The sequence below is a fragment of the Tilletiaria anomala genome (assembly GCF_000711695.1).
Source record: "Tilletiaria anomala UBC 951 chromosome Unknown K437scaffold_14, whole genome shotgun sequence".
NCBI lineage: Eukaryota > Fungi > Basidiomycota > Exobasidiomycetes > Georgefischeriales > Tilletiariaceae > Tilletiaria > Tilletiaria anomala.
In genome coordinates, this window is record NW_013547008.1 from 129404 (window position 1) to 154222 (window position 24819).

Consider the following 24819-nt stretch of genomic DNA (forward strand, 5'->3'; position numbering starts at 1 on the left):
GATACGGCTGTGACATTGCCGCTCGCGTGCGTGCCTGAGAAGCCAGCCATTCCCCACCATTTCCGTGTTGGAGGCTCGGGTGTTTCTCTATCCATAACCAATCGGCTGGCGGGGCGGGGATCTTGAAGTACTGCTGCTGAGCCACACAGACGATGAGACCTTTTCCTCCGCGCAGAAGCATCGCCAGCAACACCAACATGCCGACACATGCGTGTATATAACCGCAGCTTGCATCCTTTGAGACCAGAACCACCCCAGGCATCAATGTAAACGTGGCCAGAGAGAGCAGCATCCCCTCGTCCGCCTCCATCATGAGCAAGCAGGACGTCAAGCCACTCGACCCACTCGTCGCCTCCACCAAGGATGTCGAAGGCGACGCCACTTCGGCCGACGCCGACGCCGGTCAACCCCTCGAGCTCGTCTCGGCCGAGGATGACAAGCGTGTCCTGCGCCGGATCGACTGGCACATGCAGCCGGTCATCATGGTAATCTACTTTCTCGTCACGCTCGACAAGGCCAGCCTGTCGTACACGTCCGTCTTTGGAATCCAGCACGACGCCAAGCTGGTCGGAAACCAGTACTCGCTGCTTTCCTCGGTCGTATACATCGCCCAGCTCGTCTTCCAACCGATCAGCGCCTTGGCCATCATCAAGCTCCGCCTCTCTCTCTGGGTCGGCGCCCTGATTACCCTCTGGGGCATCACACTCGCTTCTGGAGCGGCCGCGTACAACTTTAGCGGGCTCTTCGCCATGCGCTTCTTCCTCGGAGGGTGCGGGAGAGCAATGCCTCCGCTTCCAGACACAGAGTATGACTGACGTCTGCTCCCTTCTGACCCTTTCTCCACAGGCTCGAGTCGTCCATCGCGCCATGCAACGTCGCGCTGACCCAAGCATTCTACCGTCGCTCAGAGCAGGGCTTCCGCACGAGCACGTGGTACGCCATGAATGGCGTCAGCACCATCATCGGCAGTGCCATCGCCTATGGCCTCGGGCACGTACATTCGGACAAGCTCTACTCGTACCAAGTCATTTTCCTCACACTCGGCCTACTCACTGTCGCCTACGGCATGACGACGTTCTTCACTGTGCCGGACAGCATTGACCATGCGTACTTTCTTAAAAACGGCGACGACAGACGCATCGCGCGTGAGCGCGTCCGCTTCAACCAGGCGGGCACTGACGAGCGCAAGTTCAGCTGGCCCCAGTGCCTGGAGACGTTCCTCGACCTCAAGTCGTGGGTCTGGATGTCTCTCGCCTTCCTCATCTCCATCCCCTCGGGCGGCTTCTCCAACTTCCAAGCTCTCATCCTCCAAGGTTTCGGCTTCGACAAGTACCAGGTCATGCTGCTCTCCATGCCCGTCGGCGCCATGCAGATCATCTCTATCTTTGCAGCCTTTTGGGCCTCATCGTACTTCAAGAATAAAACCGGTGTCCTCCTCGGCGTCATGGTGCCCACCCTTATCGGCGGCGGCATGCTCTATGGCCTGGGCCGTGAGCCAAAGGACCGTCCAGCGCTCCTCGTCGCGTACTGTGAGTTCTTCCGATATGATTCTCATCAGGCACTGGCCATCCTGAGGCCGGAAGGTATCCTGGACCCTGCTGACCAATTCAGGACGCGTGACTACTATGCTACCAGACCTGACTGTCTGCTACGTCGCGGTCACACCGCTCCTGTTTAACTGGCATTCAAGCAACGTCGCCGGGCGCACGAAGAAGGCGCTGACGACCGCCTTCTTTGTCGCGGGCCAAGCGGGGGGGAACCTCGTCGGGCCCTTCCTATTCAAGAGCTCCGATGCGCCGTACTACAAGCCCGGCCTGCGCGCTGTCCTAATCATCCTCTGCGCCCTGGTGCTCGAGATCAGCTTCATGGCCGGTTGGCTCTTCTACCTCAACAAGCGCAACGAGCGCCGACGCGCCGCGCGCGGCATGAGCGCCAAGCTGACCGATTATTCGATGCTCAATCCTAAAGAGGTGCAGAAGCACAAAGAGAAGGAGGAAGAGAAACAGCGGCAGCAGCGGCAGCAGCAGCCGCAAGGTGCTTCCCTCGATGCCATCCCACCCATCGATAGCGACAAGCAGGCTCCTTCGTCCACAGCAGCAGCGCATCTTCAGATCATCGCCTTGCAAGATGGCAAAAAGGCCAACGAGGGGACCGCAGAGCTCGGCTTCGCACCGAGCTCGGCGCCGCTGCACGGCGCGCACGCCTTTGATGACCTTACAGATCTGGAGAATGACGAATTCATCTACGTGGTGAGTCCGCCTCAACAGCGCTCTTATGAAACCACTTGATGCTGACTGAACGCTTCAATTGCAGTACTGAACGTGCCATTGCTAAGCATTCTGACCGTAAATCATTTCTACTTGTTGTATTTCTGAACCTACGCAATAATTCCATGCAGGCACCACTCATACCCATCCATCTGGGCATTCATGCAGAGAGGTTCGCTTGGAAGGCACGGCGTAAGTCGGCCTGCAAGTCTGCAAAGTCTTCGAGACCGACCGAGATGCGGACCAAGCGAGGGTCTTCCGAAGCCTGGGAGAGGATCCGGTGCTCAAGCAAGGACTCGACCCCTCCGAGTGAAGTCGCGGGCTGTGCAGCATGGAAGAAATGCGGTCAGCATGCTGTGGAAAAGCGGCGTGAGCAGGCTCCCAGGAAAGCTTACCGTGAAGTACTCTGTGCTGTGAGGGACCTTTGCGGCTTGGCCGGCGCTTGCAAACTGTAGCACATGCGTGTTGACGTCTGGTCAGCAGGACAGATCCAGGCAAAGAGGGAGGAGGCAAGGGTCGCATTTCTCACCCTGATAGAAAAGCAGGCGGAGAAGCCGCCCGGCATCTGGTCGCGCGGGTCGAAATCCGCACCCTCGGTCGGCCTTGCACTGGGGTCCTTGTCATTGCGAGGTTGTAAGCTGCCATGCCAGACCCATTCAACGACTTTGCCACCGACGAGTTCCTTGTCCTCCACGTCCTCGCTTGGATGCGCAGCATCCACTGTTAAGCTGTACAGCCACTGAGCAAGCTTGTGCGCCGTCTCGGACTGGCGCTGCACGCGCAGGGTTATCGTGCGGAGGGAGCGCAGCAGCAGGTACGACTCGAGGTTGCCGGGAACAGCTCCTGTCGCGACACGGTACCAGAAGAGCTGTGGGAGGGGCTTTCTCAGCACATGGTGAAATCAACACGCATTTCTCAAAGCCCTTGCTCACCGACTCCCACTCGACTTTGCTCTTAACTGCTACAACGCCGACAAGTAAGTCAGAGTGACCTCCCATGTACTTTGTGGCTATATTCAGGGTGTTCCATCAGTGCTTGCCCTTCCACAACGCCAGTCAAACCAGAAAAGACCCACCAGAGTGCATGACAAAATCGGCTCCCTGCTTGAACGGGTCCTGCAACGGTGGCGGGGCAAGGGTTGCGTCGACGCCGATGTAGCCTCCGGCAGCGTGGGCCTGATTTCGGGGAATGGGTCTCGTCCTGTCAATGACTCGCGAGGAAGCATTGAAGAACTCCTCTGGATGTGTACATACCTTCTGCACGTAACGCTTCAAATCACGCACTTCACCCGTAGGATTCAATGGGGTCTCGACCCAGACAAGCAAGCCGCCACGACGGACGCCGTCTTTTTCGGCTTCCGTCTTTGACAGTGTTGGGTACTCATCGTCTAGATCAATGATTTTCTGCAGGGGTTATATTGAATAAAGGAAGCCTTCAGAACGCTTTTCTGAGAATGTACTGACGACACCCAGGTCCAGCAAACAGCAGGGCACTTACAAGATCCGTGCGACCGCGACGGTAGACGGCTATGGCCGCGTGAATGCCCATGTAGCCCTTGCGAATAGCGATGACAGATGGTGCATAATGCTGCATGCAAGCATGACCCGCGGCAACACCCGATCCAAAAGTGATCGCCTCGGCTCCCTGCATGCGGCGGCCAGAGCAGCAACATGTAAGTGGTCAATGGAATTGCCTGGTTGGGATCACTCTTCAACCTTGACCTGCGCCAACTTGAAGCGACGACAACGTACCATTAACTTGCTGAGGACTTTCTCCGTGCGACCTCGCGTATCCTGATTGTATCGGCTGTAGATTTCGATGCCGGGATCTTGCCAATTGAGCGGTGCGCCATTTCTGATATCCGTCGCAATCTGTGAGTCGAACGGAGCGGACCTGGAATGGGCGAAATTGAGTAAGTCACACATCAATCATGTCGCATAGCTTGTAAGTGGCGCCAAATGACACACCGGAAAGTCGTCGACGTTTGAATGGACGGAGCAACTGAATGGTTTGCATGGGTCTTGTGGTCAGGCTGTCCGATCGTGGGACAACAAGCAATCGGTCCCGCACAATCAGCAGGCGTGAAATGACACGTTGCGCCCTCATGCAACACTCTGCACTCACATCATCCGTGTGCAGAAGAGCCGTTGCAAGCTGTGGTGTCGGCAGGACAGGAAGCGCTGCTCCAAGCGAGCCGCTCGACATTTCTTCGGTTGAGCGATAAGAGAGAATGTGCTTAATACCGTAAGTAGCAATCCAGAGCGAGGAGACTTTCAAGCTAATAACAGTCCACGATGAAATGCTCAAGTGGAATCCGCAATGAGCTGAAGTGAGGAGGTTTGACGCCCAGGTTGATAAAGAGTTTCCTTGGTATTAATATCTCGTGTCGAAATGATAACCGCTAGCCTCGTCGTCCCAACAACACCGCACCAGTAGGCTCCATTACACCTTGAAATTACCCCACAATACGATATTTCAGATCGAGTCATTCACTCGCGAAATGTCGAGAGTTGAAGGGGAGCAAACCTTGCAGAGCGGCCAAAGTACGGAACGGCAAAAAGAAATGCTCGCTCCACGTGGGACTCGAACCCACAACCGCGGGATCGCGACTTCCCTCTTCAAGAGGTGAATAAAAGTCCCGAATTCTGGCCATTGAAATAGCAGAGCTGACATGAGTGCTATTTTTACTTAGTATAACTTAAGTCAATAAGACTGCGGAAGCCTCCCCACGAGGCACGCCCCCGCTCATGCGTCCACATCCACAGCTTCTCCCCAAAGTCGACAGTGTTTGTCACACGTGACTTTCTCAAGTCACGATGTCACCCTTTTGGAAGGTTGCGCTTCATGGGCGCCAAGCGCACAATAGAGTTCAGGGTGCTTTCCCTACTTCTAACGTTGGCAGCACATGTCCTTCCTCCCTGTCCAGGGAGAACCCCAAGCCATCGGAGGCAACAACGCCATGCATTCGACGGGTAAAAGGACTCCACAACCCGCGCGCCTGCTGTAACTGAGTGGCAATGGCATTGTTGGGTGCACGGGAGTCTGATATCACGATACAAAGCAGCAGTGGACTGCGACCCACGTGCACAAGCACGAGGGTACGCGCAGGTGTAGTTGTTAAAAGAACAGCAATTACAGTGTAAGCGAATGCTATGTTTGTTGCTGTGCAGTCTGGGCTCTGGGAATGTTGCTCAGGCGACCGAAGTCTCATTGAATTGACAGCCTGCTGGAGCCCCTTTCTAGAAAAGCCTGTGGCATTCATTCTCGGTTTGGTGCCATCGGCGCATGTCTGGCCTCCTTTTCCCCATTTCCCTGTTTGCTTAGCAATGCCTGCGCAATAGCAAGTGGAATGGAAGAGCATTCTGACGCATGCTTGCCAACAGGCCGCCAAGGCCACAAGCCTTCGGCCCGCAGAGCAGGAGCGGCAGCGAACGAAGATGGACGCAGAGTTTTCACGAACGCTTTTTGCCTTCTATACGTTCTACTCGGCGGGAATTGACGCTGTTTCGTTGCATTCAAGCCGCTTTTGAGGTTTGCGGAGCACGAATGCCACCCAGTGGGTGATGGCCTGAATCCTCGCCTTTCGCCACGGTTGGGACGTGAGTGGTTCGCGTGGCACCACATCCTCTGGCTTCAAGGGAGTCGTCAAAGTGGTCTCTCACAAAGAATTTATTTTCGTTACAAGCTTGTCGATGGAAGATGCCCGATGACTTCTCTAGGATGAGTAGATGGCTCTTCTTAGGTCCATTCGTTGGCTCGAAGGCTCGAAAGTCAAAATATCTGCGAACACGTGGGCAGCTACCCATGAGATGGAATTGTTCCCGCGTGGAGTGTGTGGCGGGGATGGGGTTATTACTCGCGACTCTGCCAACCACGTGCCTGCCATGCAAATGACCCGAGAAAGAGAGCGAGCGAGAGAGCCGGCAAAATGCCAAGTGGCGAGCAACTCAGAGGCAGCCGCAGAACCCACAATTTGGTGTGCGATCTGCTCGAAGAGTTTCAAAATGCACAGCACACATTTCTTCAGAGACACTCAGCCCAACACCCGTGCGCAGCATCCATGTGGGCAGTCTCTCTTCTACTGGCTCAACTCACCAGACTCCATGCCGTGCGCAGCATGGCGGTATTTACTATGCATGTTCGTGACTGGTACATACGAGCATGTGGTTAAATCCTTACGGCCGCGGGTACTACAGCGCAACAAGCGCATTAATTAATGCAGCGCTCGCTGAGCCCACGTGAGCAGCTCCGATTAAAGTTCAAGTGGCCGCGCCAGCGCCTGCGGCGATCGCCTCTTCTTTCTTTCTTTTTCCTTCTTTGCTTGGGCTGCCATCTCAGCTGCCATCGGAGACTGCGCCGCCTACCGCCACGCCGCAGGATCACGCTAGCGAACAACCACCCAGCCCAGGATCACTGTTCCAACTCCAAAAGAGCAGTCCATCAGTCCGTCTATACATTGCCTTCGACTGGTTCTCCGTAACCATCATTCACTTCGTAGGTCGCATCTTCAGCTGCATCCCATATTCTGTCCTTGGGAAGCGAAGGAAGTAGCGCTACAGCAGCAGCAGCGGAAGCGACGACAAAGGTTGCTCGCCATGGCACGCCAACAACACAGCTCCAGCTCCACCGGTCCCTTTCTTCACCACTCTGCACCCGGCGGCGGCAGCAGCCACCATCTATCCGTCGTCCATGCGCCAGCCCATGCCCCGTATGCCCATCTGAACTCGTTCTATGGCGCTGTGAGCGGGCGCAGAGGCTCGACGGACCCGGTGCTGCATGCAAGCATGGCAGCAAGCGCCTCAGCGCACTTCAACGGCTCCGCCAACGCGAGTTCAGGCGGCAGCGGGCTGCATGGATCGGGGACCGGTGTCTCTGCATCAGGCCTCGGGTCATCATTGGGGCTGGGTGGGAATGGATATGGAGGCTCCAATGCGGGCATAGGCCCAACCTGGAATAACTCGGGTGGCGAATCCGCCGCCCTGTTCGGCGCGGGTCGAGGTCGTTCCTCGATCCAGTTCAATGACCTCCCCAGCAGCAACCTGTCTGCTCCAAGCAATGCTCATCCAGCAGGCGCAGGGCCGCACTCCAGCCCTGCGCTCAGTGGAAGCAACTCGACGGCCAGAAAAGGCTTGGGCAGACCGATGGGGTCGCATGCGGGCCTGGGAGCCTCAGGGAGGCCGCACGTGAACCTACCCCCTTTGACAAATGGTGCGCAGCTTTCTATCTCCTCCATCATTAAGCACGCTGAGTTGATCTGATTTTTCCTTCATTTCTTTCGCTTTACCTTCAACTTTCCTCAATTTTTGGTCAGGTATGGAAGAACGTCGTCCATCTTTCTCGTCCTTTCCCCCTGGCCCTACTCAGGCCGATGCATTGAACCAAGCACCTTTCTATCCACATTCGCACCCCCACTCACATCCAAGTCCACATCCCTCTCATCCTTCCCATCCGGCGGAGCAGCCCCACATGTCAGCGCCAACAGGGCAGCCACATGATTCTAGGCAGCTCTACTCGAATGCAGTCCAGCGGCCTGCGCGGCTACCCCCGCCAGGCATATCTACCCCAGACGAGGAAAGAGACTCGGCCAGGCGCGAGTCGTTTGCCGGATCCTCCTCCTCTTCGAATAGCATCGGAGATGGTACCGGCAACGCTGCAGAGGGTTCTCGGACGGCATCGAGCGGCAAAGCGATCTTACTGCCCGATCGTAGGGACACGCCGTACAGTCGAAGCCCAGAGCTGAGGAACAGCCACAAGATTGCGGAGAGGAAGCGGAGGAGAGAGATGAAGGATCTGTTTGATGACTTGCGCGAGCAGCTTCCCGTCGACAGGGGCCCCAAGACAAGCAAATGGGAGATCTTGAGTAAAGGTGAGCACATGCAATGTCCAGTACCCCCGTGCCACACCTGCGCCGCTAACATGCTTTGCACCCACATAGCTGTCGAACACATCAACAACTTGCGCACCGAGCGAGACGATTTGCTCAAAGAGATCGAATCACTGCAATCGCAAGTTGCAGACTCGCGCAAACAAAATACTTCGATTTCAGCTTCGGCCAGCAACAGCGGTAGTGGGCAAGGTGTGGGCGGCGGGGGCGACACGAACGCAGCAACGAACCACCACACGGCATCATCGTCCGACCCGCACCACTCCAGCCACGGGTCCGCCGCAAGCTACGCTTCGAGCCTTCAGCATCCCGCCGCAGGCGACTCGGGCCCGCCAGGTGCAACGTCCAGCGTGCAACACGCGCAATCAGATGGATACCATGCCAACGTAGGCTCCGTGTATCCAATGCAAGGGTGACACCGCTGTGCTTCTGTGTGGCTCGAAGTCTCTCCTGCTAGCAGTTACTTCGTACCCCCTTCTGCTCACTCATACCCCCATTGGCCGAGCTCGTTGACATTTGCATTGATCAAAATGTGCCGTACCATTTGCAGATATCTTAGTTGTACTTCCTTTGCCTCAATTACCATTGTTGCTGACGCTGCACAGTATACTTCCTCTCGCGCGAAGGACTCGAGTGATTTCATCGCCGTCGTTGCCGTCTGCCAGAAGCGTATTACGATCTTCGAGCGGTGCGCCTGACACTTGGTCCGACAGTCACCGCATTGTCCGGCTCTACCTCGCTGAACGCGTTCGAGTCCGTCTGCGCTGCATCAGTACCACGAGACTTTGCGATCGGCGCCGAGTGCCCTGTGTGCTCCGGCCGCACGCCTCTAGTCACTGTTGGTGACCGCACACATCAGCCTGGCCGTACATTGCCGAGCCGAGGCTGCACTCACTTCGCTTCATCAAGGACCTTTGTCCGCCTCGGGACAATGTCATCGACGTCTGTTGGTCCGAAGAATATCAGTGGGCCTAGGCCTGGAACAAACCCCGCGCATGCTCTTACCGCAACAATGCTGGCAGGTTCAGCATCCCGCTCTTGGTCCTGTAGAACATGCAACGAAGGTGGAACAGCTCAATATATCGTTGGACATGGACCGAGGTCCATTGCTACACACAAGGATGTGCTCAAAGTTGGAGGAAACCGATTGCTCGTCAGACGATGGAAGTAAGATTTGGCGTTTGGTTGACGTGGCGTGTCTGATAGGTCCTTCATTCACTCCTTTAGCGTCGATATGCTGCTGGGCCTTTACAGACATTAGTCAGATGAGCACGTTAAGACCATCTCAAGCACACGAATAAGCTCACATTGATCTTCTTGAGCAGGGTCTTGTTCTGGGCATCAGCCTGGAGAGAACTCGTGAGCAACGATGTGGAGAAAACAATTCCCGAAGCTGGAGCGCACTTTCCTGAATTCTGCTTGTGCCTTCTTCAATTCGTTGGCCAAGCGAGTCATCTCGCGGTGATTCGCATCCTGCAATACTCTGTGTCAGAGGCGTCACCATCGAATGGCCCAATAAGACCTTACAGAAATTTCTCGGACGAGCGCGCCTTCGGACGCGGTCTGCAAACCGATCGGTGTCAGCTTTCAGCTTCAAAGCGAGAAAAAGGTTGGATTGGGCCCTTGATGCAAGGTGCATTCCCTCAATTCGACCACGTATAAGCGATACTCACCAGGTTCCCACTTTTGAAGCGCTCCATGACACCTCCGTCAACAGTCGAGCCCAGCTCTGCATCCTGCTCTGCCTGCACAAGCTGCTCGCGAAGACGATTGATTTCCTGTTCCAGAGTCATCACTCTTTTGTCGTACTCCGCTTGACGGGCCGAAGCCTTCTCTTCGGTTTGTCGTAAGACGCCTTCCATATGCACAATTTTCGTTTGCAGGATTACCGCTTGGTCTTTGAGTTGACTCATGCCCGTGTTTTGGACGTCGCACCGTTCTTGAAGCTCTGCCATCTTTTCTTTGGCATCCGCTTTCGCATTTCGCGCGTTTGCAAGTTCTGCTTTGAGACCAGCACAAATATCGGACTCGCCATTGGCAGTACGCGATATTGTCGCCAATTCGGCGGTGACACGCTCCAAATGCGTTTCGGCTGCAACTCTCCCTGTTTCTGCGGCTCTGAGCAGACTCTGCTTCTCGGTCATGCTTTGTTGCATGTCTTCGATCCTTTGCTCCAAGCTCTGCACTTCGTGTGCATGCTGAACTCTGTGTATTTCCAGATCTAGCTTCAGGCTCGCGCTCTCCTTCTGCCACGCTTGCTTTGTATCTTGCAATGCCTTGCTGTGAGACTCTTGCGCTTCAATAGATTGATCTTCTTTCTCGGCCAGGTCCTTGCGCAGCGTGTAACTTTGCTCGACCTGAAGCGCCTTCTCAGCTTCGGTTTGGCTGAGCTTCTTTTGTAACGCATAGAATCTCTCTTGCAACAAGCGATGGTCCTCGAGCGCAGATTGAAGACGCGAGCCATACAGCTTGATCTCGCACTGTGCTTCAGAGAGAGCTGTAGGTAGATATTCGAGCTCGCTATAGCTCTTGTTTGCGGATTGAAGCTTCTCTTCCAAGGCTTCATTACTTGCAAGTAAGGTAGCACATTTGTTGCGATGCTCATCCGAGGAACGAGCAAGTGCTTCGAAGCGTTCTTGTATATCGTCATTGGCCGCGCGAAGAGATTCGCCGGCCCTCAGCGCATCGTCTCGAGCTGTTTCGAGCTCTTGAATGTGTGACTGGGCCTCGCTGAGCTGTGTGAGATCTGCTTCGTGCGCACTTGTAAGGGCATCTACCTTGATCTCCAGTTCTGCCAGCTTCTTGAGGGTCTCTTGGACTCTGCGAGGTGCAAGTGGTGAGTCAGGTACAGCCCCCTGCTCTTTTCCTCAAGAGTATGCAACTGATACTTTTTTTCATGCGCGCAAAGGTTATTCTGAGCTCCATGAAGCTGTGCACCGGTCGAGGCGAGACGCTTCTGCAAGCTCAACTTCTCTTCGTGCGTCTGTTCGAGCTCCTTCTTAAGTTGTAACACTCTTAAGCAAGAACAAGGGTGCAATGAGCGTGACAACGGTGTCAAGACTGCACCAGGCGGGAAGTCGCTCTCACTGTTCCCGCGTCTTCTGGCTATCGCTCTCTTTTTCGACAATAGTGGCCTCCAATGAGTCACGAGCCTCTCGGAGATGGGTAATGTCGGAGTCCTTCTGCACCAGCTCGTTAACGAGCAAGTGCTTTTCAGTGGTGAGCTTCTTGACTTCGGCATCCGTCTCCTTGACCTTGGCTGCATGCTGAGAAGGACTTAAAGACTCATATTAGCCCGGATGGCACCAAAGAGGCATTCTTGCACGTACCTCAGCATGGTCGAATTTGATCTGTTCCAAATATTCCCTCTGCACTCGGAGTACCTCTTTCGCTGTGGGAGAAAAAGTAATTATTCTTTCTTCTCGACTTCATTTCATCGCTGAGCATCGCTCACATTTCTCTTCAGATGTCTGATACAAGCCACGGATGTCTTTCGCTTCACCACGAAGAGAGGCGATCGTCTGCAGCGCCTCGGCGACCTCGTCTTAATTGCGATAGCACCGGTCACGGGGGACTTGGATGAGTGGGAGCTGTAATTGGTACGGACGATCAATATCTGGGCGACTTACTCCTCGTCAACTTCGCAAACTGTTCTCGCATCCCTTCGACATCAACGACCTTGACGCTGCAAGTCTTGAGCAGCTCCTGCATACGCGCACGGTGATCCGTCCAAAGTTCCTTGACATCAAGAGCTCTGAGCGCGTGCACGAATATTCAGCGCTCCGTTAGCTCAAAGATAATCATTTATGTCCACTGACCCCTGCATTGCTGTCTGCGCACGAGCCACGAGCGATTTGGCTTTCTCCTTGAGCGCAGTAGCATATGCATCTCTGGCCTTCAGGGCTTTCTTCAGCTCTCCGACCTCTGACATCTGCTTATGAGGTCTTTGTCAGTTGAACTAAAGCGATACAAGCATGCATACAGCCTGCTTGACGCCTACCAATGCCTCGTTCTTGACCTCTAGCGAGATGTACTGCTCTCGATGCTGGTCAACGATGGACGCAATTACTTCCAGACCATGGGATTTGGCTTTATCAGCAACAGATGCTGGAACACGAGTCAACCTTATGCCGTCTCCATCCGCCCGACCATTGGACACCTCGTTCGAAGTGACGGGCAAGCGAGGTCGCTTCAAAACAGTCGTTTCGGCATCCGCCTCGTCTGGGACGTTTGGCTTAACCACCTCCCGCGTTCGCTTCGATGATGCCGCAACCTCAGATTGTTGAAGATGGGGTGCCACACGTCTGCCGGCCGGAGGCACAGCTTCATCTGCCTTCGAGGATCTCAAGGCGTTGAGAGGTGAAATGGGGCAAAGATTTGTGAGTGGGTCTAGGCTGATTGCGGATGTTTTCGGCACGTTCTGGTTTGTGGAGCGGTCTGCAAATGGCCTTGGACATTCGCTTCCTGACGCAATGCCTTTCCAAGCCGATTGTATGCTCTCTGTAGAAACTGTGGGTGGTTTAATTTTCATCTTGTCATTTGACTCTGTGTCTTTGAAGACTATCGAAGCTGTTCCGGGTGTATACACTGGGCCCAGGGACCGAAATGGACAGCGCGCCTCGCCAAAGTCCAAGACGAAGACATCCGGTTGCGTGGCATCATTTGCGCGCACAGTCGTTTGTTCTGCCTGCGCGGTTGATGATATCTCCGTACGCGTAAGTAGAGCGTTTTGAGAGAGATCATTGCCTGGCGATTCAAGGCTATGCTTCTCATGGGAGTCAGGTCTCGACGCGTGCCCGAAGCCACGAAACATGTTGGCTCCTATCTTTGGCTCAAATGGGGCGATGGACACCGCTTGCGAGTTATGCTTGGGAGAGATATGCGCCAGTGGCAAGCTGGTCGATTTCGCGCTTTTATTGGTTTCCAAGTGATCTTCTGCAAAATGATGTGAGCGCGCTGAGAATGGTAGGGGTCCTGGTGGCCCTCGTTTTCTGAATGTGAAAGAACTTATAGCTGCACGCTCGTCGTCGTCAGAAGCCTTGGTATTCAGAACATGATTGGCACTTGCACCTAGATTTCCTGCGCCCCCCACGAGCGGATCCATGGTATAGAAAACGCCTCGAAGGTGAGATGGAGTGGCGGCGAGAAGAAGTTACCACGCCGCCTGGGTCCAGCCTTCAAGTTGATGTATGCTGTCTTTCTATGGGTGGTGCGAAACTGCAACGAGAGGGACAGTTGGTGAGGCGGTGATATTTTGCAAAGATCGAAAACGGCCGTCGGCTGCGAGTGTCAAGGTGGAGCGTGCTACGGACGGTTGTGGCAAGCCTGAAATCGTTCCGAAGGGTCGAAACCTGATGCTGACGCTTCTATATCAGATGACATTGCGCTTTCTACACATCCGAGTCAAGAAGGCTAAGCGGCTGTAGGGAAATTAGCCTTCCATGTCGACTGGCTGCCACTTGCTAGATCACGCTGCCCTTCTGCATACACCTCGCGTTTCCAAATAGGGACTTCGCGCTTGACCTGTTCCAACAGCCACTCAGCAACTTCGAACGATTCTCGCCGATGTGGACTTGATACGGCAATGACAATGCTGCTCTCGCCCACGGGCACTACACCTAGTCTATGACTCATGTATATTCGAGTCACCGTTTGCCCATGAAGAAGGCGATCAGAAGATGGGAGGTCTCTGCCTTCGACAGTGGGTTGCAACTGGCCGCTGCGCGCCTTTTGCACAATTGATCGCATCGTTTTGAGCGCCAGCTTGGAGTATGCCTCGTACTCTAGTCTGTTGACTGTCCTTTCTGTAGTCATCGTGTACAATCAGCGGTGGGCAGGCAGACAAAGCCCGTGTGGCGCGGCCCTCACCTTGAAATGTGTCCCGCGTCGTGCCGACGAACATGCAAGTCGCACCAGCCGACGGGCTACGAACAAATTTCATGGCTCTGGCCTCATCGAGAGGCTCCAAAGTCAGGGTGAATGCGTCTCCGTCCTCGTTGTTGAGTGAGCCTGAAGTTGAGCTCCGTACCTCGTCGTGTGCTTCCATCTTGCCCTGTAGCAGACATCAGTGTACGGGGTAACCCTCTGGATATATATGCCCTGTTTCCGCCTGCGACCTCATCAACACTCCTCAGACCACACTTGTGGTAGCGCACGGTTGATTGCCGCCCAATATCATATCCTTCATCGTAATTCTTACACATGGAATCTCATGATTCGCACCGCGCAATTCATAAGGTGTCCTCCCACGCCGCAGGCGGCCCACGGGCCACAAGAAAAGTCCCCGAGGCCCACAGTCCACGTCTCTTCAATCCCGGCTCTTCCGATTTCCCCGAGGGCCAAGGGAAAGAGTCAAGGCAGACGGAGAGACGAGACAGAGAGTCCCTAATTCTGGTCCACTGTTCCCCACAGCTCGTCCATACAGGTATATAGATCAACAACGATATTTTCGCTTCGGATCGATCATTAAGCAAGTCTGTTAAGTCGCCCCATCCTCAAGCGTGGGCTACCCCCGACACACCTTCAGCGCACACTTGCTTCGTGTTCTGTCATCAACTGACCCACGCATATTCTGAACGATCGAACAGGCTGCGCCACTTTCCAACCGTTCAGCAACATGTTTTCTAATCTGCCTGATCATGAATGCGACGCGTTCTTTAACATCATGGATGAGTACGTTCAACACCTGCTCTGACGCTGCTGTTGCTCCATGCTGACATATTTTTCTATTTACTTGAAACATGGTTTAGATACTTTTCTCAGCGACCGCAATTGGATCCCATCGCGATTGCCGAGGAAATGGCAGAGCTCCGCGCTGGAGCGAGTCCTGATGATCCCACTTCGAAATCGACATCTGGAGCTGTAAATGTAAACTCACAAGCGCCACCACCACCTACGGGGCGAAACCCTGTTGTGTCCACCGAAGAGGCAAGGCCAGCAGAAGAGGGGGATCCGGACGCCGTAATGTATGCAGAGGCGATATATGCGTGCGTGATAAAACACAACGTCCAATGTTTTCCGTGGTACAAAACACTGGCTGAAAGAGCTTTCCATTGTGTAACTGCAGGTATCCTAAAAACGAAGCGGATGATCTGGAGCTGGCCAAGGGCGAACGTTTGGTGCTTCTCGAGCGGATATCAGATGATTGGTGGAGGGGAAGAAGCATGGACGGGAAACGGAGAGAGGGGATCGTACCGAGCGCATATGTCCAAGAATTGCGATGACCGTAGAAAGATGCGACCTCAAACATAACGCAGTTTTGAAATACCATTTTTTGATGTTAGGCTGCCGCCGTTGGGTACAACAACTCTTGAGCTGCTTTTGGCCTTCTCATACCATTTATTGATGTCACTAGCGGGCTCATTACAAAAAAAGACCTCCCACAGGCTGATGAAATCTTACAAACTGAATCCTATATGAACACGCACCTACAACAGCAAAAAATCACCATGACGGGGAAAAAAGGAGGCCGCCCCACGTGGGACTCGAACCCACAACCGTGAGATCAATCTCCTGAAGCACTACCCTTGGGAGGACTTTAAGAGTCTCAAATTCTGCCGATTGAAATAGCGAGGCCCGATATGTAATTGAGCGAAATGAGATAGAAAATCTGCCCATTAGAGTCTATTGTGTCCCAAATTCTGGGCTTTGACTCCACTCGTAGTTTCTCGGCCGCAAATTGTGTGGGCCCTATATTTCCGCCGTATTGTGCTGAACTAAAGTCTTGCGTGGTCTGACTAACGTTTCGTTATTGGTTGGGTTGTGCGATCATGCCCTGTTAAGCACCGAGTGACCTACATTTTCGGCGTAAGCTGTCCTCTCGATTTCCAAAGACACCACAGGCGAAGTGAATGAACGTAAGGGCTGGCATTAGTTGACAACATTCCTTGATTGCGAAGAGGACGGGTATGAAATATGACCGCAGCAAACGGGCCCACGGTCACCTCGCAGCACGTTGCGGTGGCGGTCGGCAAAGGCATCCCTGCTGACATTCCACACGCTGTATCAGTGTCGCTACCGACATGGCAGGATAACATCGACTACGAGGAAGGCCGTCTGACCGACGTCATGGAGACAGGTTATCCCAGATTCTTTATTCATCGCAGCATACAGAAGGTGAGACTCTCCATCACTTGCAGGCTTAAACTTCGCTTCCGGAAGAGCGGTATGGGGGTACTCAACATGCGGATGCTCACTTTGCAGCTTGCGGCTCACCTCGAATCCAAATTCGCTAAGCCGGACGAATCTTCCCTCCTTGTCCCCACCGCGAAGATTGCAGATAGCTGTCGCGACTTTATGCAGTCACATCACGCCAAAATGTTTTCGGGCACCACTCCACCTTCCCTTCCTGTTCGCATCGTCCGCTTCTGCCTTCTGCCACCGACCGATTCTCCGCCACTAGCAAGCGGAGCGTTCGAAGATCAGGTAGCCGAAGAAAGAGAGAATGCACAGGCTGACCCCTGCTCAGCGCTGAATACTGTTAAGATCTACATCATCCTGTTCCCGAAGGAATTCTTTCCTCTGGCCAAAGCATACTGGCAACACACTGGTGATGGCATTTCGAGTCGAATGGCAGAGCGCTGTCTCTACCTTATCCAAGAATCCCGCAAGCCAGGACAAGCAAATGCTAATACAGGTGCAGGCAACGCCCAACCGATATCTCCGACTTACCCCCGACCTCACTTTCGCAACCGCCATTACGCTCGAGGAAAGTCGACCATTCCGTCTGACAATATCGACCCGCCCTCGCTGGCCAACAGCACGGCATCTCTCAGAGACTTAGACCTCAGTCTCCCAGATGAGAGCATGAGTCCAGATCAGTCTGTCTACGTGGAAGAGCGCTATGGAAGAAATTTGACGCTTACATCCGCTACGCGTGCAAAGAGGGCGCTTCGGCGACGGATTGCAGGAACCCTGCTTGCGGACCGGGCGTCCTTTATTGGCCATACTGATGGCGGGTGCAGTGCAGACTACGAGGAGACAGCTGATCCCGAAGCTGGAGAAACAACTCGATCAGGGACTGGCGTCACCGGGGATGATGTCTACTTGTTTCCAACCGGCATGAGCGCGATATTTCATGCACATCAGATTGCGATGCTGGAAAAACGGACCGAGTCTGGTGAAGAAGCGGTTGGGAAGAGTGTTTGCTTCGGGTGAGTTCCAGGACAAATTATTCTTGATCCATGTTTTCATGTACACAAACTTGGCCCCGCAGATTCCCATACACCGACACGCTCAAGATTCTGCAAAAGTGGGGACCAGGCTGCCATCATTTCGGCAACGGGACTGATGAAGAGATTGACGAGCTCGAGAAGGTTTTGAACGCACAAGTATCAAGTGGATCGCCCCCCATCCTTGCCCTCTTCTGCGAGTTCCCTTCCAATCCTCTCCTACGCTGCCCCGATCTACCACGCCTGCGCAGCTTGGCGGACAAGCATTCATTCTTGATAGTGGTCGATGAAACAATTGGAAATTTCGTCAACGTCGAAGTCCTCCCATTTGCCGACATGGTCGTTTCCTCTCTCACAAAGGTGTTCAGCGGCGATACGAACGTCATGGGTGGCAGTCTGGTGCTCAATCCCCGCGGGCCTCACGCTGCATCGCTTCGCATGGCCTTGCAGCAAGACTTTCAAGACTCGTACTGGGATGAAGATGCGCTATTTATGGAGCGCAACTCGCGTGATTTTATCGCGCGTATCGTTCGAATCAACATCAACGCCGAATTGCTCTGCGAGATGTTGCTGCACGAGAGCCAGCGACCGGAAGCCGAGCGGGTCATCAAGAAGGTGCAATATCCAAAGTATGAGACGAGGGAGCACTACGATCGATGCAGGCGCAAGACACCTCTCATTCCAGGTTCAGCGTCAAGCGGGGGCAACGGCGGCGGATACGGCGGCCTCTTTTCTATTTTCTTTACAAGTGATGCGGCAGCGAGCGTCTTCTATGACGCGCTCTCATGTGCAAAAGGGCCCTCGCTCGGAACCAACTTCACGCTAGCAAGTCCGTACGCCATTCTAGCACACTATACTGAATTAGACTGGGCAGCGCAGTTCGGCGTCGAAAAGAGCTTGGTCAGAGTCAGTGTGGGGCTGGAGAATGAACAGGAGCTGCTACAGATGTTCAGTGTTGCCGCAGACGCAGCGCGCAAAACTTTGCAATGAGATAGCGCCGTGCAGCCAGGAAGAGGCAGCCCTTTTGACGCTGGCACCTGTACTATAATACAAAGAGGCGGAGCCTGCGTGTCGACAATGGCTCAGCTTAATCCTCATCCTCCGAGTCCTCGTCACCCTCGACTTCTGCGTTCTCCTTCTCGACCCTAGCCATGAGCTGTGCGAGCTCCTGGTCCTCAACCTCGGAGACCGCCTTTGGCTGCATCTTGATGTTCATCTGTCCCCCGGATGCCTTAATCGACTCGCCGATCTTTTCAAGCGACTTCTCTAGCAACTCCAGTCCACCTGTCTTGTCGGTTGTGTTGGTGATGACGACGTACAGCGGCGGTGCGACAAGCTTGACTGTGATTGGGATGCTCTCTGTCTCGACAGCCTCGCCAGCCTTGAGCGCCTTCTTGATAGCGTCGATGCCCGCGTATCCAAAGCATGTGACTTCCACGTCGGCACGGATCTTGACCGGCTGCGGTGTCAGTTTGCGTGCAATGTTCGCGTACACTTCGTTGAAAACGTTCTCTGGCAGACCTAAAGTGTCTTCGAAGACCTTCTCCTTCTCACTGCGTTTCGGGAACGAACAAAGGGAGTCAGGACGAGCGTCCATTTTGCTGCAACAAAAGCGCTACAAGCACCTCGGCGAGTGAGACTCACGAGATGGAGATCTTGAATGCATCGTAGCAATGCCCGTACTTCTTGTCAAGCGGCCAGCAGATCTGCTCATAGAGCTGCTCGATCGGAAACTGCATTCGCGCTGCGACCTGAGACATGATGTTTGCCACAGTCTTCGACTTGGTGTACCGCTCCTCGCAAGTGATCACGTCGTCTGGCGATACTCGTCGCTTCGACAAGTCAATGTATCCTGAAAAGAAAAATCGAGAGCGCCGGGCAGCACGGCAGAAGAGCGCATTTTGGAGACAAGCATTTGCACTTACCCTTCTCCTTGTCCACCCTCATGACAACGACCACCTCGTTCCTCCCGACCCGAATGAGCTTTTGGATACTCCTGATACGTCTCCGACTCAACTCGGAGAGCAAAATCATCCCCTCTGCGTTGTCATATTCGAGCAGCTTCACGTAGGCTCCCATTTCGGCAATTTGCCGCACCTGGCACATAACCACCTCATCCGGGTCCGGCAGGACCTTCTCGTAATACCGCATCCTGGGTTCGTTCTTCCTTTTCCGCCTGCAGACCTCCTTTTAACGTCAACTGCGCGATGGCACACGGCGATGTTGCTCTTTTGGTCCTGTTTGGTTGATCTATTTGGAGGCAAGGACGTTCAAGTTGTCTGAGAAGAAAAAGGGTTGCTGCATGCGAGCAGTGAGCAGCGAGTCCTGTTAACTCGCAGGGGAGAAAATCGTGAGACACCGTTCCACCTTTCCGCCCCCAAGTCTCTCAAGCTTCACACCCTTGCTCAAAGGCTAACACAGAGAAGATGCTGCTGCACCGATGAGGTGCGAGGTGGGTCATCTCGCACCTCAACGCCTCATCGCTCACTTTGGACTATGCCTCATGAGTAGCGCTTCATTCATCTGAACTTGCAAGCTTGCAGTCACCTCTACCTCGCGCATCTGCAGCGCCGAAGCAAGTGTGTTAGCCAGGACGCACTGGAAAGGGATGGACGAGCAGTAGCGACATGCGGTCGTCAACCAAGGTCCAGCGTGACCTGCAGCCGGTCATGCGGTTGGGTAAGGCCGCCGCTCAGTGTGACATACAGGTGAGTCCGAAGGGCCGGCCCGTGGGGTGGTATACATGTATACTTTCCTCTCCTTTTCTGTCTTACTGGTTCGTATGTGTGACGCTGACTGCTGATGAATCGCTTCACCTCAGGCCAAGGCATACGGCGCCTGCATGTTTCGGTCCTACGAGAACATTGAGAAAGACATGTGTGCCAAGGAGTTTGCTGCTTTCAAGCAGTGTGTCCAGACCAAGGTAGGTTCTGCCTCCAGTGATTCCTGCCTCAAGTGCTTGGGCTGACTGGATGCACGATCAGTTCGGTCGCAAATGGTAGCGTTCGCGTTGTGTAGGAGCAGGCATACCGACCGAAGATACATGCCACCAAGCGCGTAGGTAATTTTGCACAGCTGGAGTACAGTGTTATCCTTGTGTATGAACAGGTATACGGAGTGATTGAAGCCGTCCTTTTCAGGGCATAACGAGCCGGCTCGACGAAATATAGCCGAACAGCTCAGTTCTGCTGCCATCCGTTCGGATCGCCTTGCAGCAATGAACTTGCTCTGGCTGGCGAGCCAATTGCTGCGAAAGGATTCGCAAATTGCGTGCCTGGCATCATGTTCTGCTGCTGTTGCTGTAACTGCTGAGGATTCAGGCCACCGAATGGAACCCCCTGCGCCTGCTGAGGCTGTTGCCCAGCAGACTGGAAGGCGGACGGGTAGCCGCCGCTCAGCATGCCTGGATTCATGGTTCCCTGCGCAAAGTTTCCGGGCATCATGCCCCCAGCACCGAGAGGCTGCTGCGAAGACATGACTCGTTGCTGCTGCTGTTGTTGCAGCATAGCAGCTATAGAAGCTGGAGACTGCACATAGCCAGCTTGGCTTTGCCCTTGGGCTTGGCCTTGTTGATTTGCCGGAACTAGGTGACCTTGCTGAGCGAACATTTGCTGCATCGCACTTGCCGTAGCTGGTATGTTGAAAGGCTGCGAGGTTGACGACATGCCTCCGACAGGCGCCGCCATCGGGTAAAGTACGGGGCTCTGCGAAATCGGAGCGGGCGAGACTGTCTGTCTCAGGGGTGAGTTCGTTGCCACATGGGCACCACTAAAGTCGCTATGCACGCTAGCAGAACTAGGGCCGCGTGCGCGTGCACCTGGAACATTCGTAGCGCTCCCCGGGAGAGCGCTCGGCATGTTCGACATCGCTTGTCTCGGGGTGGAAGGCCGCGAGCCATCAGACGCCAGGGCGGCCATTCCTACCACACTTGCATGCGCAGGGGCCATGCGTGGACTTGGGGTGAACGATCTCTGAGCAATAGCCTTCGCTGGCATATTGGAAGGGCTGCCACTGACGCCAGGGTATGGCTGTTGCATTGCGCTGCTCGCTGGAGGCGTGCCGTATGGCGACTGAGCTGGAGGTGGCGACTCTGCTGACGCCCTTTTCTGAGCCTGCATAAGCTGGGCCTGGCGGTGACGCTGTGCTGCACTATTTTGCATAGCCTGAAAGAGTGAGGAGAAGCAAGTGGAAGTGAGCAAATAACCGCTTGTGACAGTGGCCCCGGGCAACGACATTCACCGCCATTTGACTCAGCTGACTTTGCAGCGGCAAGTTGCGAAAGTTTGGCACGTTCTGTTCCAAGTACGACACAAGTGCTTGTGGCTGTCCACGCAGATGCGTCTGGAGCATCGCGTAGTTGTTGGCTGCATTCGGGCTAAAGACTTGTGTGGGGCTTTGAGCCTGAGCGGGCGCGGGGTACAACGGCAATCCTTGTGCCTGCGCTTGCAGTTGCTGTGTCACCTGGCTGCCAGCTGTGCTAGCGCCGGGTACTACTTCCTGCGACTGACTTAAGGACCTGGTGTGCACTATCGTCCCTGGAGAAGAAGGGGGGTTGCCAAGATATTGATGTTGTCCTCGCCATATCCTCTGGTCAGACGTACCAGGCTGATGTGGCTGCAGCGCTTGTTGCTGCAGTCTGGCACCGACGTCTGGTGGCATCTGCTGTTGACCTGGCATATGTGTGTTTGTTATCGCACCTCCTTGCATAGCATGCTGCATTTGACCTGGGTAGTTTGGAGCAGTTGCACTAGGACCAGAAGCGACACCCATCTGACTTGCGTACCCATTGGCAAGAGTGGCTTGCCGCTTGTTCGCTTCCAGGGCTTGCGATTCATTCTGTGCTTCGGGAGCGGCCCGCTTCTTGCCCTTTGCCACTTCAGACTGCTGAAGCGCAAGGAATTCAATTCGGAAGAGCGCTTGAAGCTGCTTGTATAGCAATGGCAACTCGCTCTCGGGCGGCAGCGAGCTATCTTGAATGAGGTCGAGCCGAGGCAAGACAGGCTTGGCAAGGGCTGCTGGGTTTTGACCTTGCATGCTCTTCTCGGCGCAAAACGCAAGAAATGATAAATTCGACTGCAAGCGGTGGGTCAAACTGAAGGGCGAGTGCAAGAGTGTCAGACCTTGGCTCGTCAGCAAGCAAGATATCATACCCCATACTTACTCCATATTAAGTGGAATCGATATTCTCCCCGTGTTTTGCATGGCCACGCACGCTCTCAGGATTTCTTTGTTAATCTTGAGCAACACGGCGACCTGAGACTGTAGTTTGGCCTCCTCGGGGGATGGTTCTAGGGCCCTCCCCTCCTCCACTACTGACGACGCCCCTCTAGCTGTTGTTGCCACAGGGGCTTGATTCACAGTGGCATTCGTGTTGCCTTCCGCTGCGGCAGATGCACCGGCGGCGGATGGCACAGCAGAAACGCTGGTGCTCAAGTCCGTAGGCGTCGGTGCACCGCGGACGGAGCCAGATGCCGATACAGACGCTGCCGGCGCTGCTGAGGTTGTCAAATCGTGCGTGCTGGTCACAATTGTCGCCGGGTGTGGTACCGCTGCATGTGACGTTGCCGACGATGACGGCAAGGACGGCGCCTTTGAAGCTAATGTTGGCGGGGCAATGGCAGTAGGTTCGGTGGCTGCAGCTGTTGATGCGGTGGTAGGGGCAGAAACGGAAGCAGAAGCAGGTGTGGAAGCTGGAGAAGAAGCGGGCCCATGTGCAAATGCAGACACCGTTGTCGATGTCGAGGTGGACGCTGCAACTGACGCAGGTGCTGTTGTCGTAGGCGGGCCAAGGGTTAATTTCACGGCAGCAGATTCAAACACTGGTGCTGCTGAGACGTCGCTATCGCCAGACTGGGTTGCTGACGGCGCACCTTCAGAGGTGGAAGCAGCATTCGCTATCGGTGATACCTGCGACGCAACCACAGGCGATGTCTTAATTGGCCCTTCCGCTTCTGGTACCGCGCTGCTCTGCGGGGTCGGAGTAATCTCCACAGCTTGGTACTCTGGCGAGTACGTGATGGGACCTGCTTCTGACGCTGTTGGAAGTTGGATTGCCGATTGCCCAACCGCGCTCTGCGGTGCTTCGTCCACGATTTCTTCTGCCTTGGAGGATTCATTGACCGGCAGTTGATTCGCGGACGAATTGTTGGAAGGATCCAGCGAGGTGGGGGTATTGCCTACCTCATCCGTAGCCTTATCATCCTGCTCTGTGCCTTGTGACAACTCCCCTTGTGCAATCTCTGCTATCACTCCATCCAATGTGATATCATCGACATCGGTCCGTGGGAGGGTCCAGGAGGCCGATGCCAATGGATCTGGAAAGTCGGGTATGCGGCCGGAAGGTTCATGCTCATGCGTCGCTACGGCACTGTTGTGCTTCTTGTCTGCCTCTTCTGCTTTCTTGACACCGTCAGATGAAGAAGGCCGCCCTGTAGCTATTGCCTTGTCTTCTACTAACTCCGTCCGAGAAGGCTCTGGTGGCTGGGGTGGTACAGGGCTTTGTGCAGCCATCTCGGCAGAAGATGAAGGTGAGAACAGGTCGCTTTGCGACGGACTGGCTTCCCCATCGAGGGGATCCACAGAAGCTGCCGTCGTGTCCTCCGAGTTGCCTTCGTCAGCCGTTACATGTGCAGGTGGCACAGGTCCATCTTGAACCTGCGAGTCCGCCGCAAGCGGCGCGAGAGCATCTTGCTCTCTGCCATCATTGGCCCCTCCGTCCGCGATCGATGCCGACAGAGGCGGCACAGTGAGGGTCGAAGCAGCCGTCGCTGGCGAAGAAGTCGTGATGGCCTGGGCCACGGACCCGGATGTAGATGCAGCTGATGAAGACAATGCATTCGGTGTGGCGCCGCCAGCGATGCTGGGATTGTCGTCGCCGCTTTCGCCGATGCCGTTGAGGACGACGTGAGACGTGACCAGTGGGGTGCTCATTGTCCTAGCAAGTCATCCGCGTGCAACATCTATGTGGGAGGATGCGATGATGTATCTAGCTGGGACCGGCAGCAGCCACCACGTCGACAGAAGCAGCCGTGCCGACTCTTCTTGCCGCCGCAAGAGTCAGGCGGCCTAACCTACGTGAGAAGAAGATCCCAGGGACGGGTCCGGCCTTTGATATGATCGGATGCTGATGAGATCCGAGGCGGATGAAACGGGTCCAGCCGGCAAGCCGCACCAGGCCAGCAATAAGGCTGTACAGAGTCGGATAGAGTCTGGATGCGACGGCAATTAGGCTTGGCTTTTACTGCTGCTAGCTTCGCCCTGCTTCACCGCAGAGAACAGTGAGTCGCTTTCGCTCCGCAACCCGCCGGCACAGTGAATCACGATCGACAAGCTGCGTTGCTGCTGGAAAGATGCCCGGGCCGTTGCCTACACAGCCGTACGTATCATGACTGCCATCTCGCAAAGGAACGGCGTCCCGGTCTCTTCTTTTTGCTTGTGCCTTGAGGTTTCCCCCAGTGCCTCTTTTCGATTCGAAGAGGTCACACTTGGAAATGCAAAT

The 24819-nt window shown here is 54.8% G+C and overlaps 10 protein-coding genes and 1 non-coding gene across 11 annotated transcripts; 5 read left to right on the plus strand and 6 right to left on the minus strand.

The window, feature by feature from the left end:
• Positions 1 to 160: 160 nt before the first annotated feature.
• K437DRAFT_254641 (MFS general substrate transporter) lies at positions 161 to 2414 on the plus strand. Its single transcript, XM_013389481.1, has 4 exons — positions 161 to 769; positions 847 to 1529; positions 1636 to 2249; positions 2314 to 2414. Exons 1-4 carry the CDS (start codon positions 312 to 314, stop codon positions 2317 to 2319), a joined length of 1761 nt encoding a protein of 586 aa, XP_013244935.1. The 5' UTR covers positions 161 to 311; the 3' UTR covers positions 2320 to 2414.
• Positions 2311 to 4758, minus strand: K437DRAFT_254642 (cystathionine gamma-synthase). Its single transcript, XM_013389482.1, has 10 exons — positions 4392 to 4758; positions 4235 to 4299; positions 4019 to 4160; positions 3765 to 3911; positions 3521 to 3670; positions 3343 to 3442; positions 3200 to 3276; positions 2797 to 3135; positions 2663 to 2716; positions 2311 to 2589 (listed from the first exon to the last, which is right to left on the minus strand). The coding sequence occupies exons 1-10, from the start codon at positions 4470 to 4472 to the stop codon at positions 2428 to 2430; spliced, it is 1317 nt and encodes a 438-aa protein (XP_013244936.1). The 5' UTR covers positions 4473 to 4758; the 3' UTR covers positions 2311 to 2427.
• Positions 4759 to 4835: 77 nt separating this feature from the next.
• On the minus strand, positions 4836 to 4934 carry K437DRAFT_t12. Its single transcript has one exon. It is a non-coding gene; the product is annotated as a tRNA-Lys (tRNA).
• Positions 4935 to 6673: 1739 nt separating this feature from the next.
• On the plus strand, positions 6674 to 8600 carry K437DRAFT_39829 (uncharacterized protein). The gene is made up of 3 exons (XM_013389433.1): positions 6674 to 7475; positions 7588 to 8133; positions 8203 to 8600. Exons 1-3 carry the CDS (start codon positions 6863 to 6865, stop codon positions 8565 to 8567), a joined length of 1524 nt encoding a protein of 507 aa, XP_013244887.1. The 5' UTR covers positions 6674 to 6862; the 3' UTR covers positions 8568 to 8600.
• Positions 8601 to 8823: 223 nt separating this feature from the next.
• Positions 8824 to 12682, minus strand: K437DRAFT_266948 (uncharacterized protein; the record flags this gene model as incomplete). The annotated part of the gene is made up of 15 exons (XM_013389483.1): positions 8824 to 8987; positions 9047 to 9095; positions 9157 to 9195; positions 9269 to 9397; positions 9459 to 9497; positions 9556 to 9624; positions 9679 to 9714; positions 9825 to 10971; positions 11040 to 11165; positions 11239 to 11417; positions 11481 to 11542; positions 11606 to 11695; positions 11781 to 11905; positions 11970 to 12082; positions 12152 to 12682. 15 exons carry the CDS (start codon positions 12680 to 12682, stop codon positions 8824 to 8826), a joined length of 2898 nt encoding a protein of 965 aa, XP_013244937.1.
• Positions 12683 to 13563: 881 nt separating this feature from the next.
• Positions 13564 to 14203, minus strand: K437DRAFT_221308 (Molybdopterin biosynthesis MoaE; the record flags this gene model as incomplete). The annotated part of the gene is made up of 2 exons (XM_013389484.1): positions 13564 to 13955; positions 14020 to 14203. Coding segments are annotated over 2 exons (576 nt in total), but the record flags the coding sequence as incomplete, so codon positions are not given.
• A 171-nt stretch (positions 14204 to 14374) lies between these two features.
• On the plus strand, positions 14375 to 15448 carry K437DRAFT_254648 (uncharacterized protein). The gene is made up of 3 exons (XM_013389485.1): positions 14375 to 14823; positions 14901 to 15137; positions 15218 to 15448. Exons 1-3 carry the CDS (start codon positions 14816 to 14818, stop codon positions 15372 to 15374), a joined length of 402 nt encoding a protein of 133 aa, XP_013244939.1. The 5' UTR covers positions 14375 to 14815; the 3' UTR covers positions 15375 to 15448.
• A 485-nt stretch (positions 15449 to 15933) lies between these two features.
• On the plus strand, positions 15934 to 18420 carry K437DRAFT_254649 (PLP-dependent transferase). The gene is made up of 3 exons (XM_013389486.1): positions 15934 to 16266; positions 16354 to 17303; positions 17366 to 18420. The coding sequence occupies exons 1-3, from the start codon at positions 16066 to 16068 to the stop codon at positions 18309 to 18311; spliced, it is 2097 nt and encodes a 698-aa protein (XP_013244940.1). The 5' UTR covers positions 15934 to 16065; the 3' UTR covers positions 18312 to 18420.
• On the minus strand, positions 18306 to 19589 carry K437DRAFT_254651 (uncharacterized protein). Its single transcript, XM_013389487.1, has 3 exons — positions 19247 to 19589; positions 18966 to 19173; positions 18306 to 18874 (listed from the first exon to the last, which is right to left on the minus strand). Exons 1-3 carry the CDS (start codon positions 19470 to 19472, stop codon positions 18409 to 18411), a joined length of 900 nt encoding a protein of 299 aa, XP_013244941.1. The 5' UTR covers positions 19473 to 19589; the 3' UTR covers positions 18306 to 18408.
• A 232-nt stretch (positions 19590 to 19821) lies between these two features.
• On the plus strand, positions 19822 to 20646 carry K437DRAFT_244276 (uncharacterized protein). Its single transcript, XM_013389488.1, has 3 exons — positions 19822 to 20029; positions 20143 to 20244; positions 20306 to 20646. The coding sequence occupies exons 1-3, from the start codon at positions 19949 to 19951 to the stop codon at positions 20321 to 20323; spliced, it is 201 nt and encodes a 66-aa protein (XP_013244942.1). The 5' UTR covers positions 19822 to 19948; the 3' UTR covers positions 20324 to 20646.
• Positions 20375 to 24578, minus strand: K437DRAFT_39944 (uncharacterized protein). The gene is made up of 3 exons (XM_013389434.1): positions 22483 to 24578; positions 21561 to 22413; positions 20375 to 21484 (listed from the first exon to the last, which is right to left on the minus strand). Exons 1-3 carry the CDS (start codon positions 24249 to 24251, stop codon positions 20501 to 20503), a joined length of 3606 nt encoding a protein of 1201 aa, XP_013244888.1. The 5' UTR covers positions 24252 to 24578; the 3' UTR covers positions 20375 to 20500.
• Between the last annotated feature and the right edge of the window lie 241 nt (positions 24579 to 24819).

Bases quoted from the DNA above. Each gene is read 5' to 3' on its own strand.
- K437DRAFT_254641 (XM_013389481.1), top strand. From the start codon at position 312: ATGAGCAAGCAGGACGTCAAGCCACTCGACCCACTCGTCGCCTCCACC. The intron at 770-846 runs GTGCGGGAGAGC...CTTTCTCCACAG, and splicing joins ATGCGCTTCTTCCTCGGAGG to GCTCGAGTCGTCCATCGCGC. The intron at 1,530-1,635 runs GTGAGTTCTTCC...CTATGCTACCAG, and splicing joins AGCGCTCCTCGTCGCGTACT to ACCTGACTGTCTGCTACGTC.
- K437DRAFT_254642 (XM_013389482.1), bottom strand. From the start codon at position 4,472: ATGTCGAGCGGCTCGCTTGGAGCAGCGCTTCCTGTCCTGCCGACACCA. The intron at 4,161-4,234 runs GTGTGTCATTTG...CGCCCATTCCAG, and splicing joins CAAACGTCGACGACTTTCCG to GTCCGCTCCGTTCGACTCAC. The intron at 2,717-2,796 runs GTGAGAAATGCG...CATGTGCTACAG, and splicing joins CCGCCTGCTTTTCTATCAGG to TTTGCAAGCGCCGGCCAAGC.
- K437DRAFT_39829 (XM_013389433.1), top strand. From the start codon at position 6,863: ATGGCACGCCAACAACACAGCTCCAGCTCCACCGGTCCCTTTCTTCAC. The intron at 7,476-7,587 runs GTGCGCAGCTTT...CAGGTATGGAAG, and splicing joins CCTACCCCCTTTGACAAATG to AACGTCGTCCATCTTTCTCG. The intron at 8,134-8,202 runs GTGAGCACATGC...GCACCCACATAG, and splicing joins ATGGGAGATCTTGAGTAAAG to CTGTCGAACACATCAACAAC.
- K437DRAFT_254648 (XM_013389485.1), top strand. The intron at 15,138-15,217 runs GTGCGTGATAAA...GTGTAACTGCAG, and splicing joins TATGCAGAGGCGATATATGC to GTATCCTAAAAACGAAGCGG.
- K437DRAFT_254649 (XM_013389486.1), top strand. From the start codon at position 16,066: ATGACCGCAGCAAACGGGCCCACGGTCACCTCGCAGCACGTTGCGGTG. The intron at 16,267-16,353 runs GTGAGACTCTCC...CTCACTTTGCAG, and splicing joins TTCATCGCAGCATACAGAAG to CTTGCGGCTCACCTCGAATC. The intron at 17,304-17,365 runs GTGAGTTCCAGG...TTGGCCCCGCAG, and splicing joins GGGAAGAGTGTTTGCTTCGG to ATTCCCATACACCGACACGC.
- K437DRAFT_254651 (XM_013389487.1), bottom strand. From the start codon at position 19,472: ATGCGGTATTACGAGAAGGTCCTGCCGGACCCGGATGAGGTGGTTATG. The intron at 19,174-19,246 runs GTAAGTGCAAAT...TTTTCTTTTCAG, and splicing joins GAGGGTGGACAAGGAGAAGG to GATACATTGACTTGTCGAAG. The intron at 18,875-18,965 runs GTGAGTCTCACT...CCCGAAACGCAG, and splicing joins GCATTCAAGATCTCCATCTC to TGAGAAGGAGAAGGTCTTCG.
- K437DRAFT_244276 (XM_013389488.1), top strand. From the start codon at position 19,949: ATGCGGTCGTCAACCAAGGTCCAGCGTGACCTGCAGCCGGTCATGCGG. The intron at 20,030-20,142 runs GTGAGTCCGAAG...GCTTCACCTCAG, and splicing joins CCGCTCAGTGTGACATACAG to GCCAAGGCATACGGCGCCTG.
- K437DRAFT_39944 (XM_013389434.1), bottom strand. From the start codon at position 24,251: ATGAGCACCCCACTGGTCACGTCTCACGTCGTCCTCAACGGCATCGGC. The intron at 22,414-22,482 runs GTAAGTATGGGG...CTCGCCCTTCAG, and splicing joins TCGATTCCACTTAATATGGA to TTTGACCCACCGCTTGCAGT. The intron at 21,485-21,560 runs GTGAATGTCGTT...TCACTCTTTCAG, and splicing joins GTCAGCTGAGTCAAATGGCG to GCTATGCAAAATAGTGCAGC.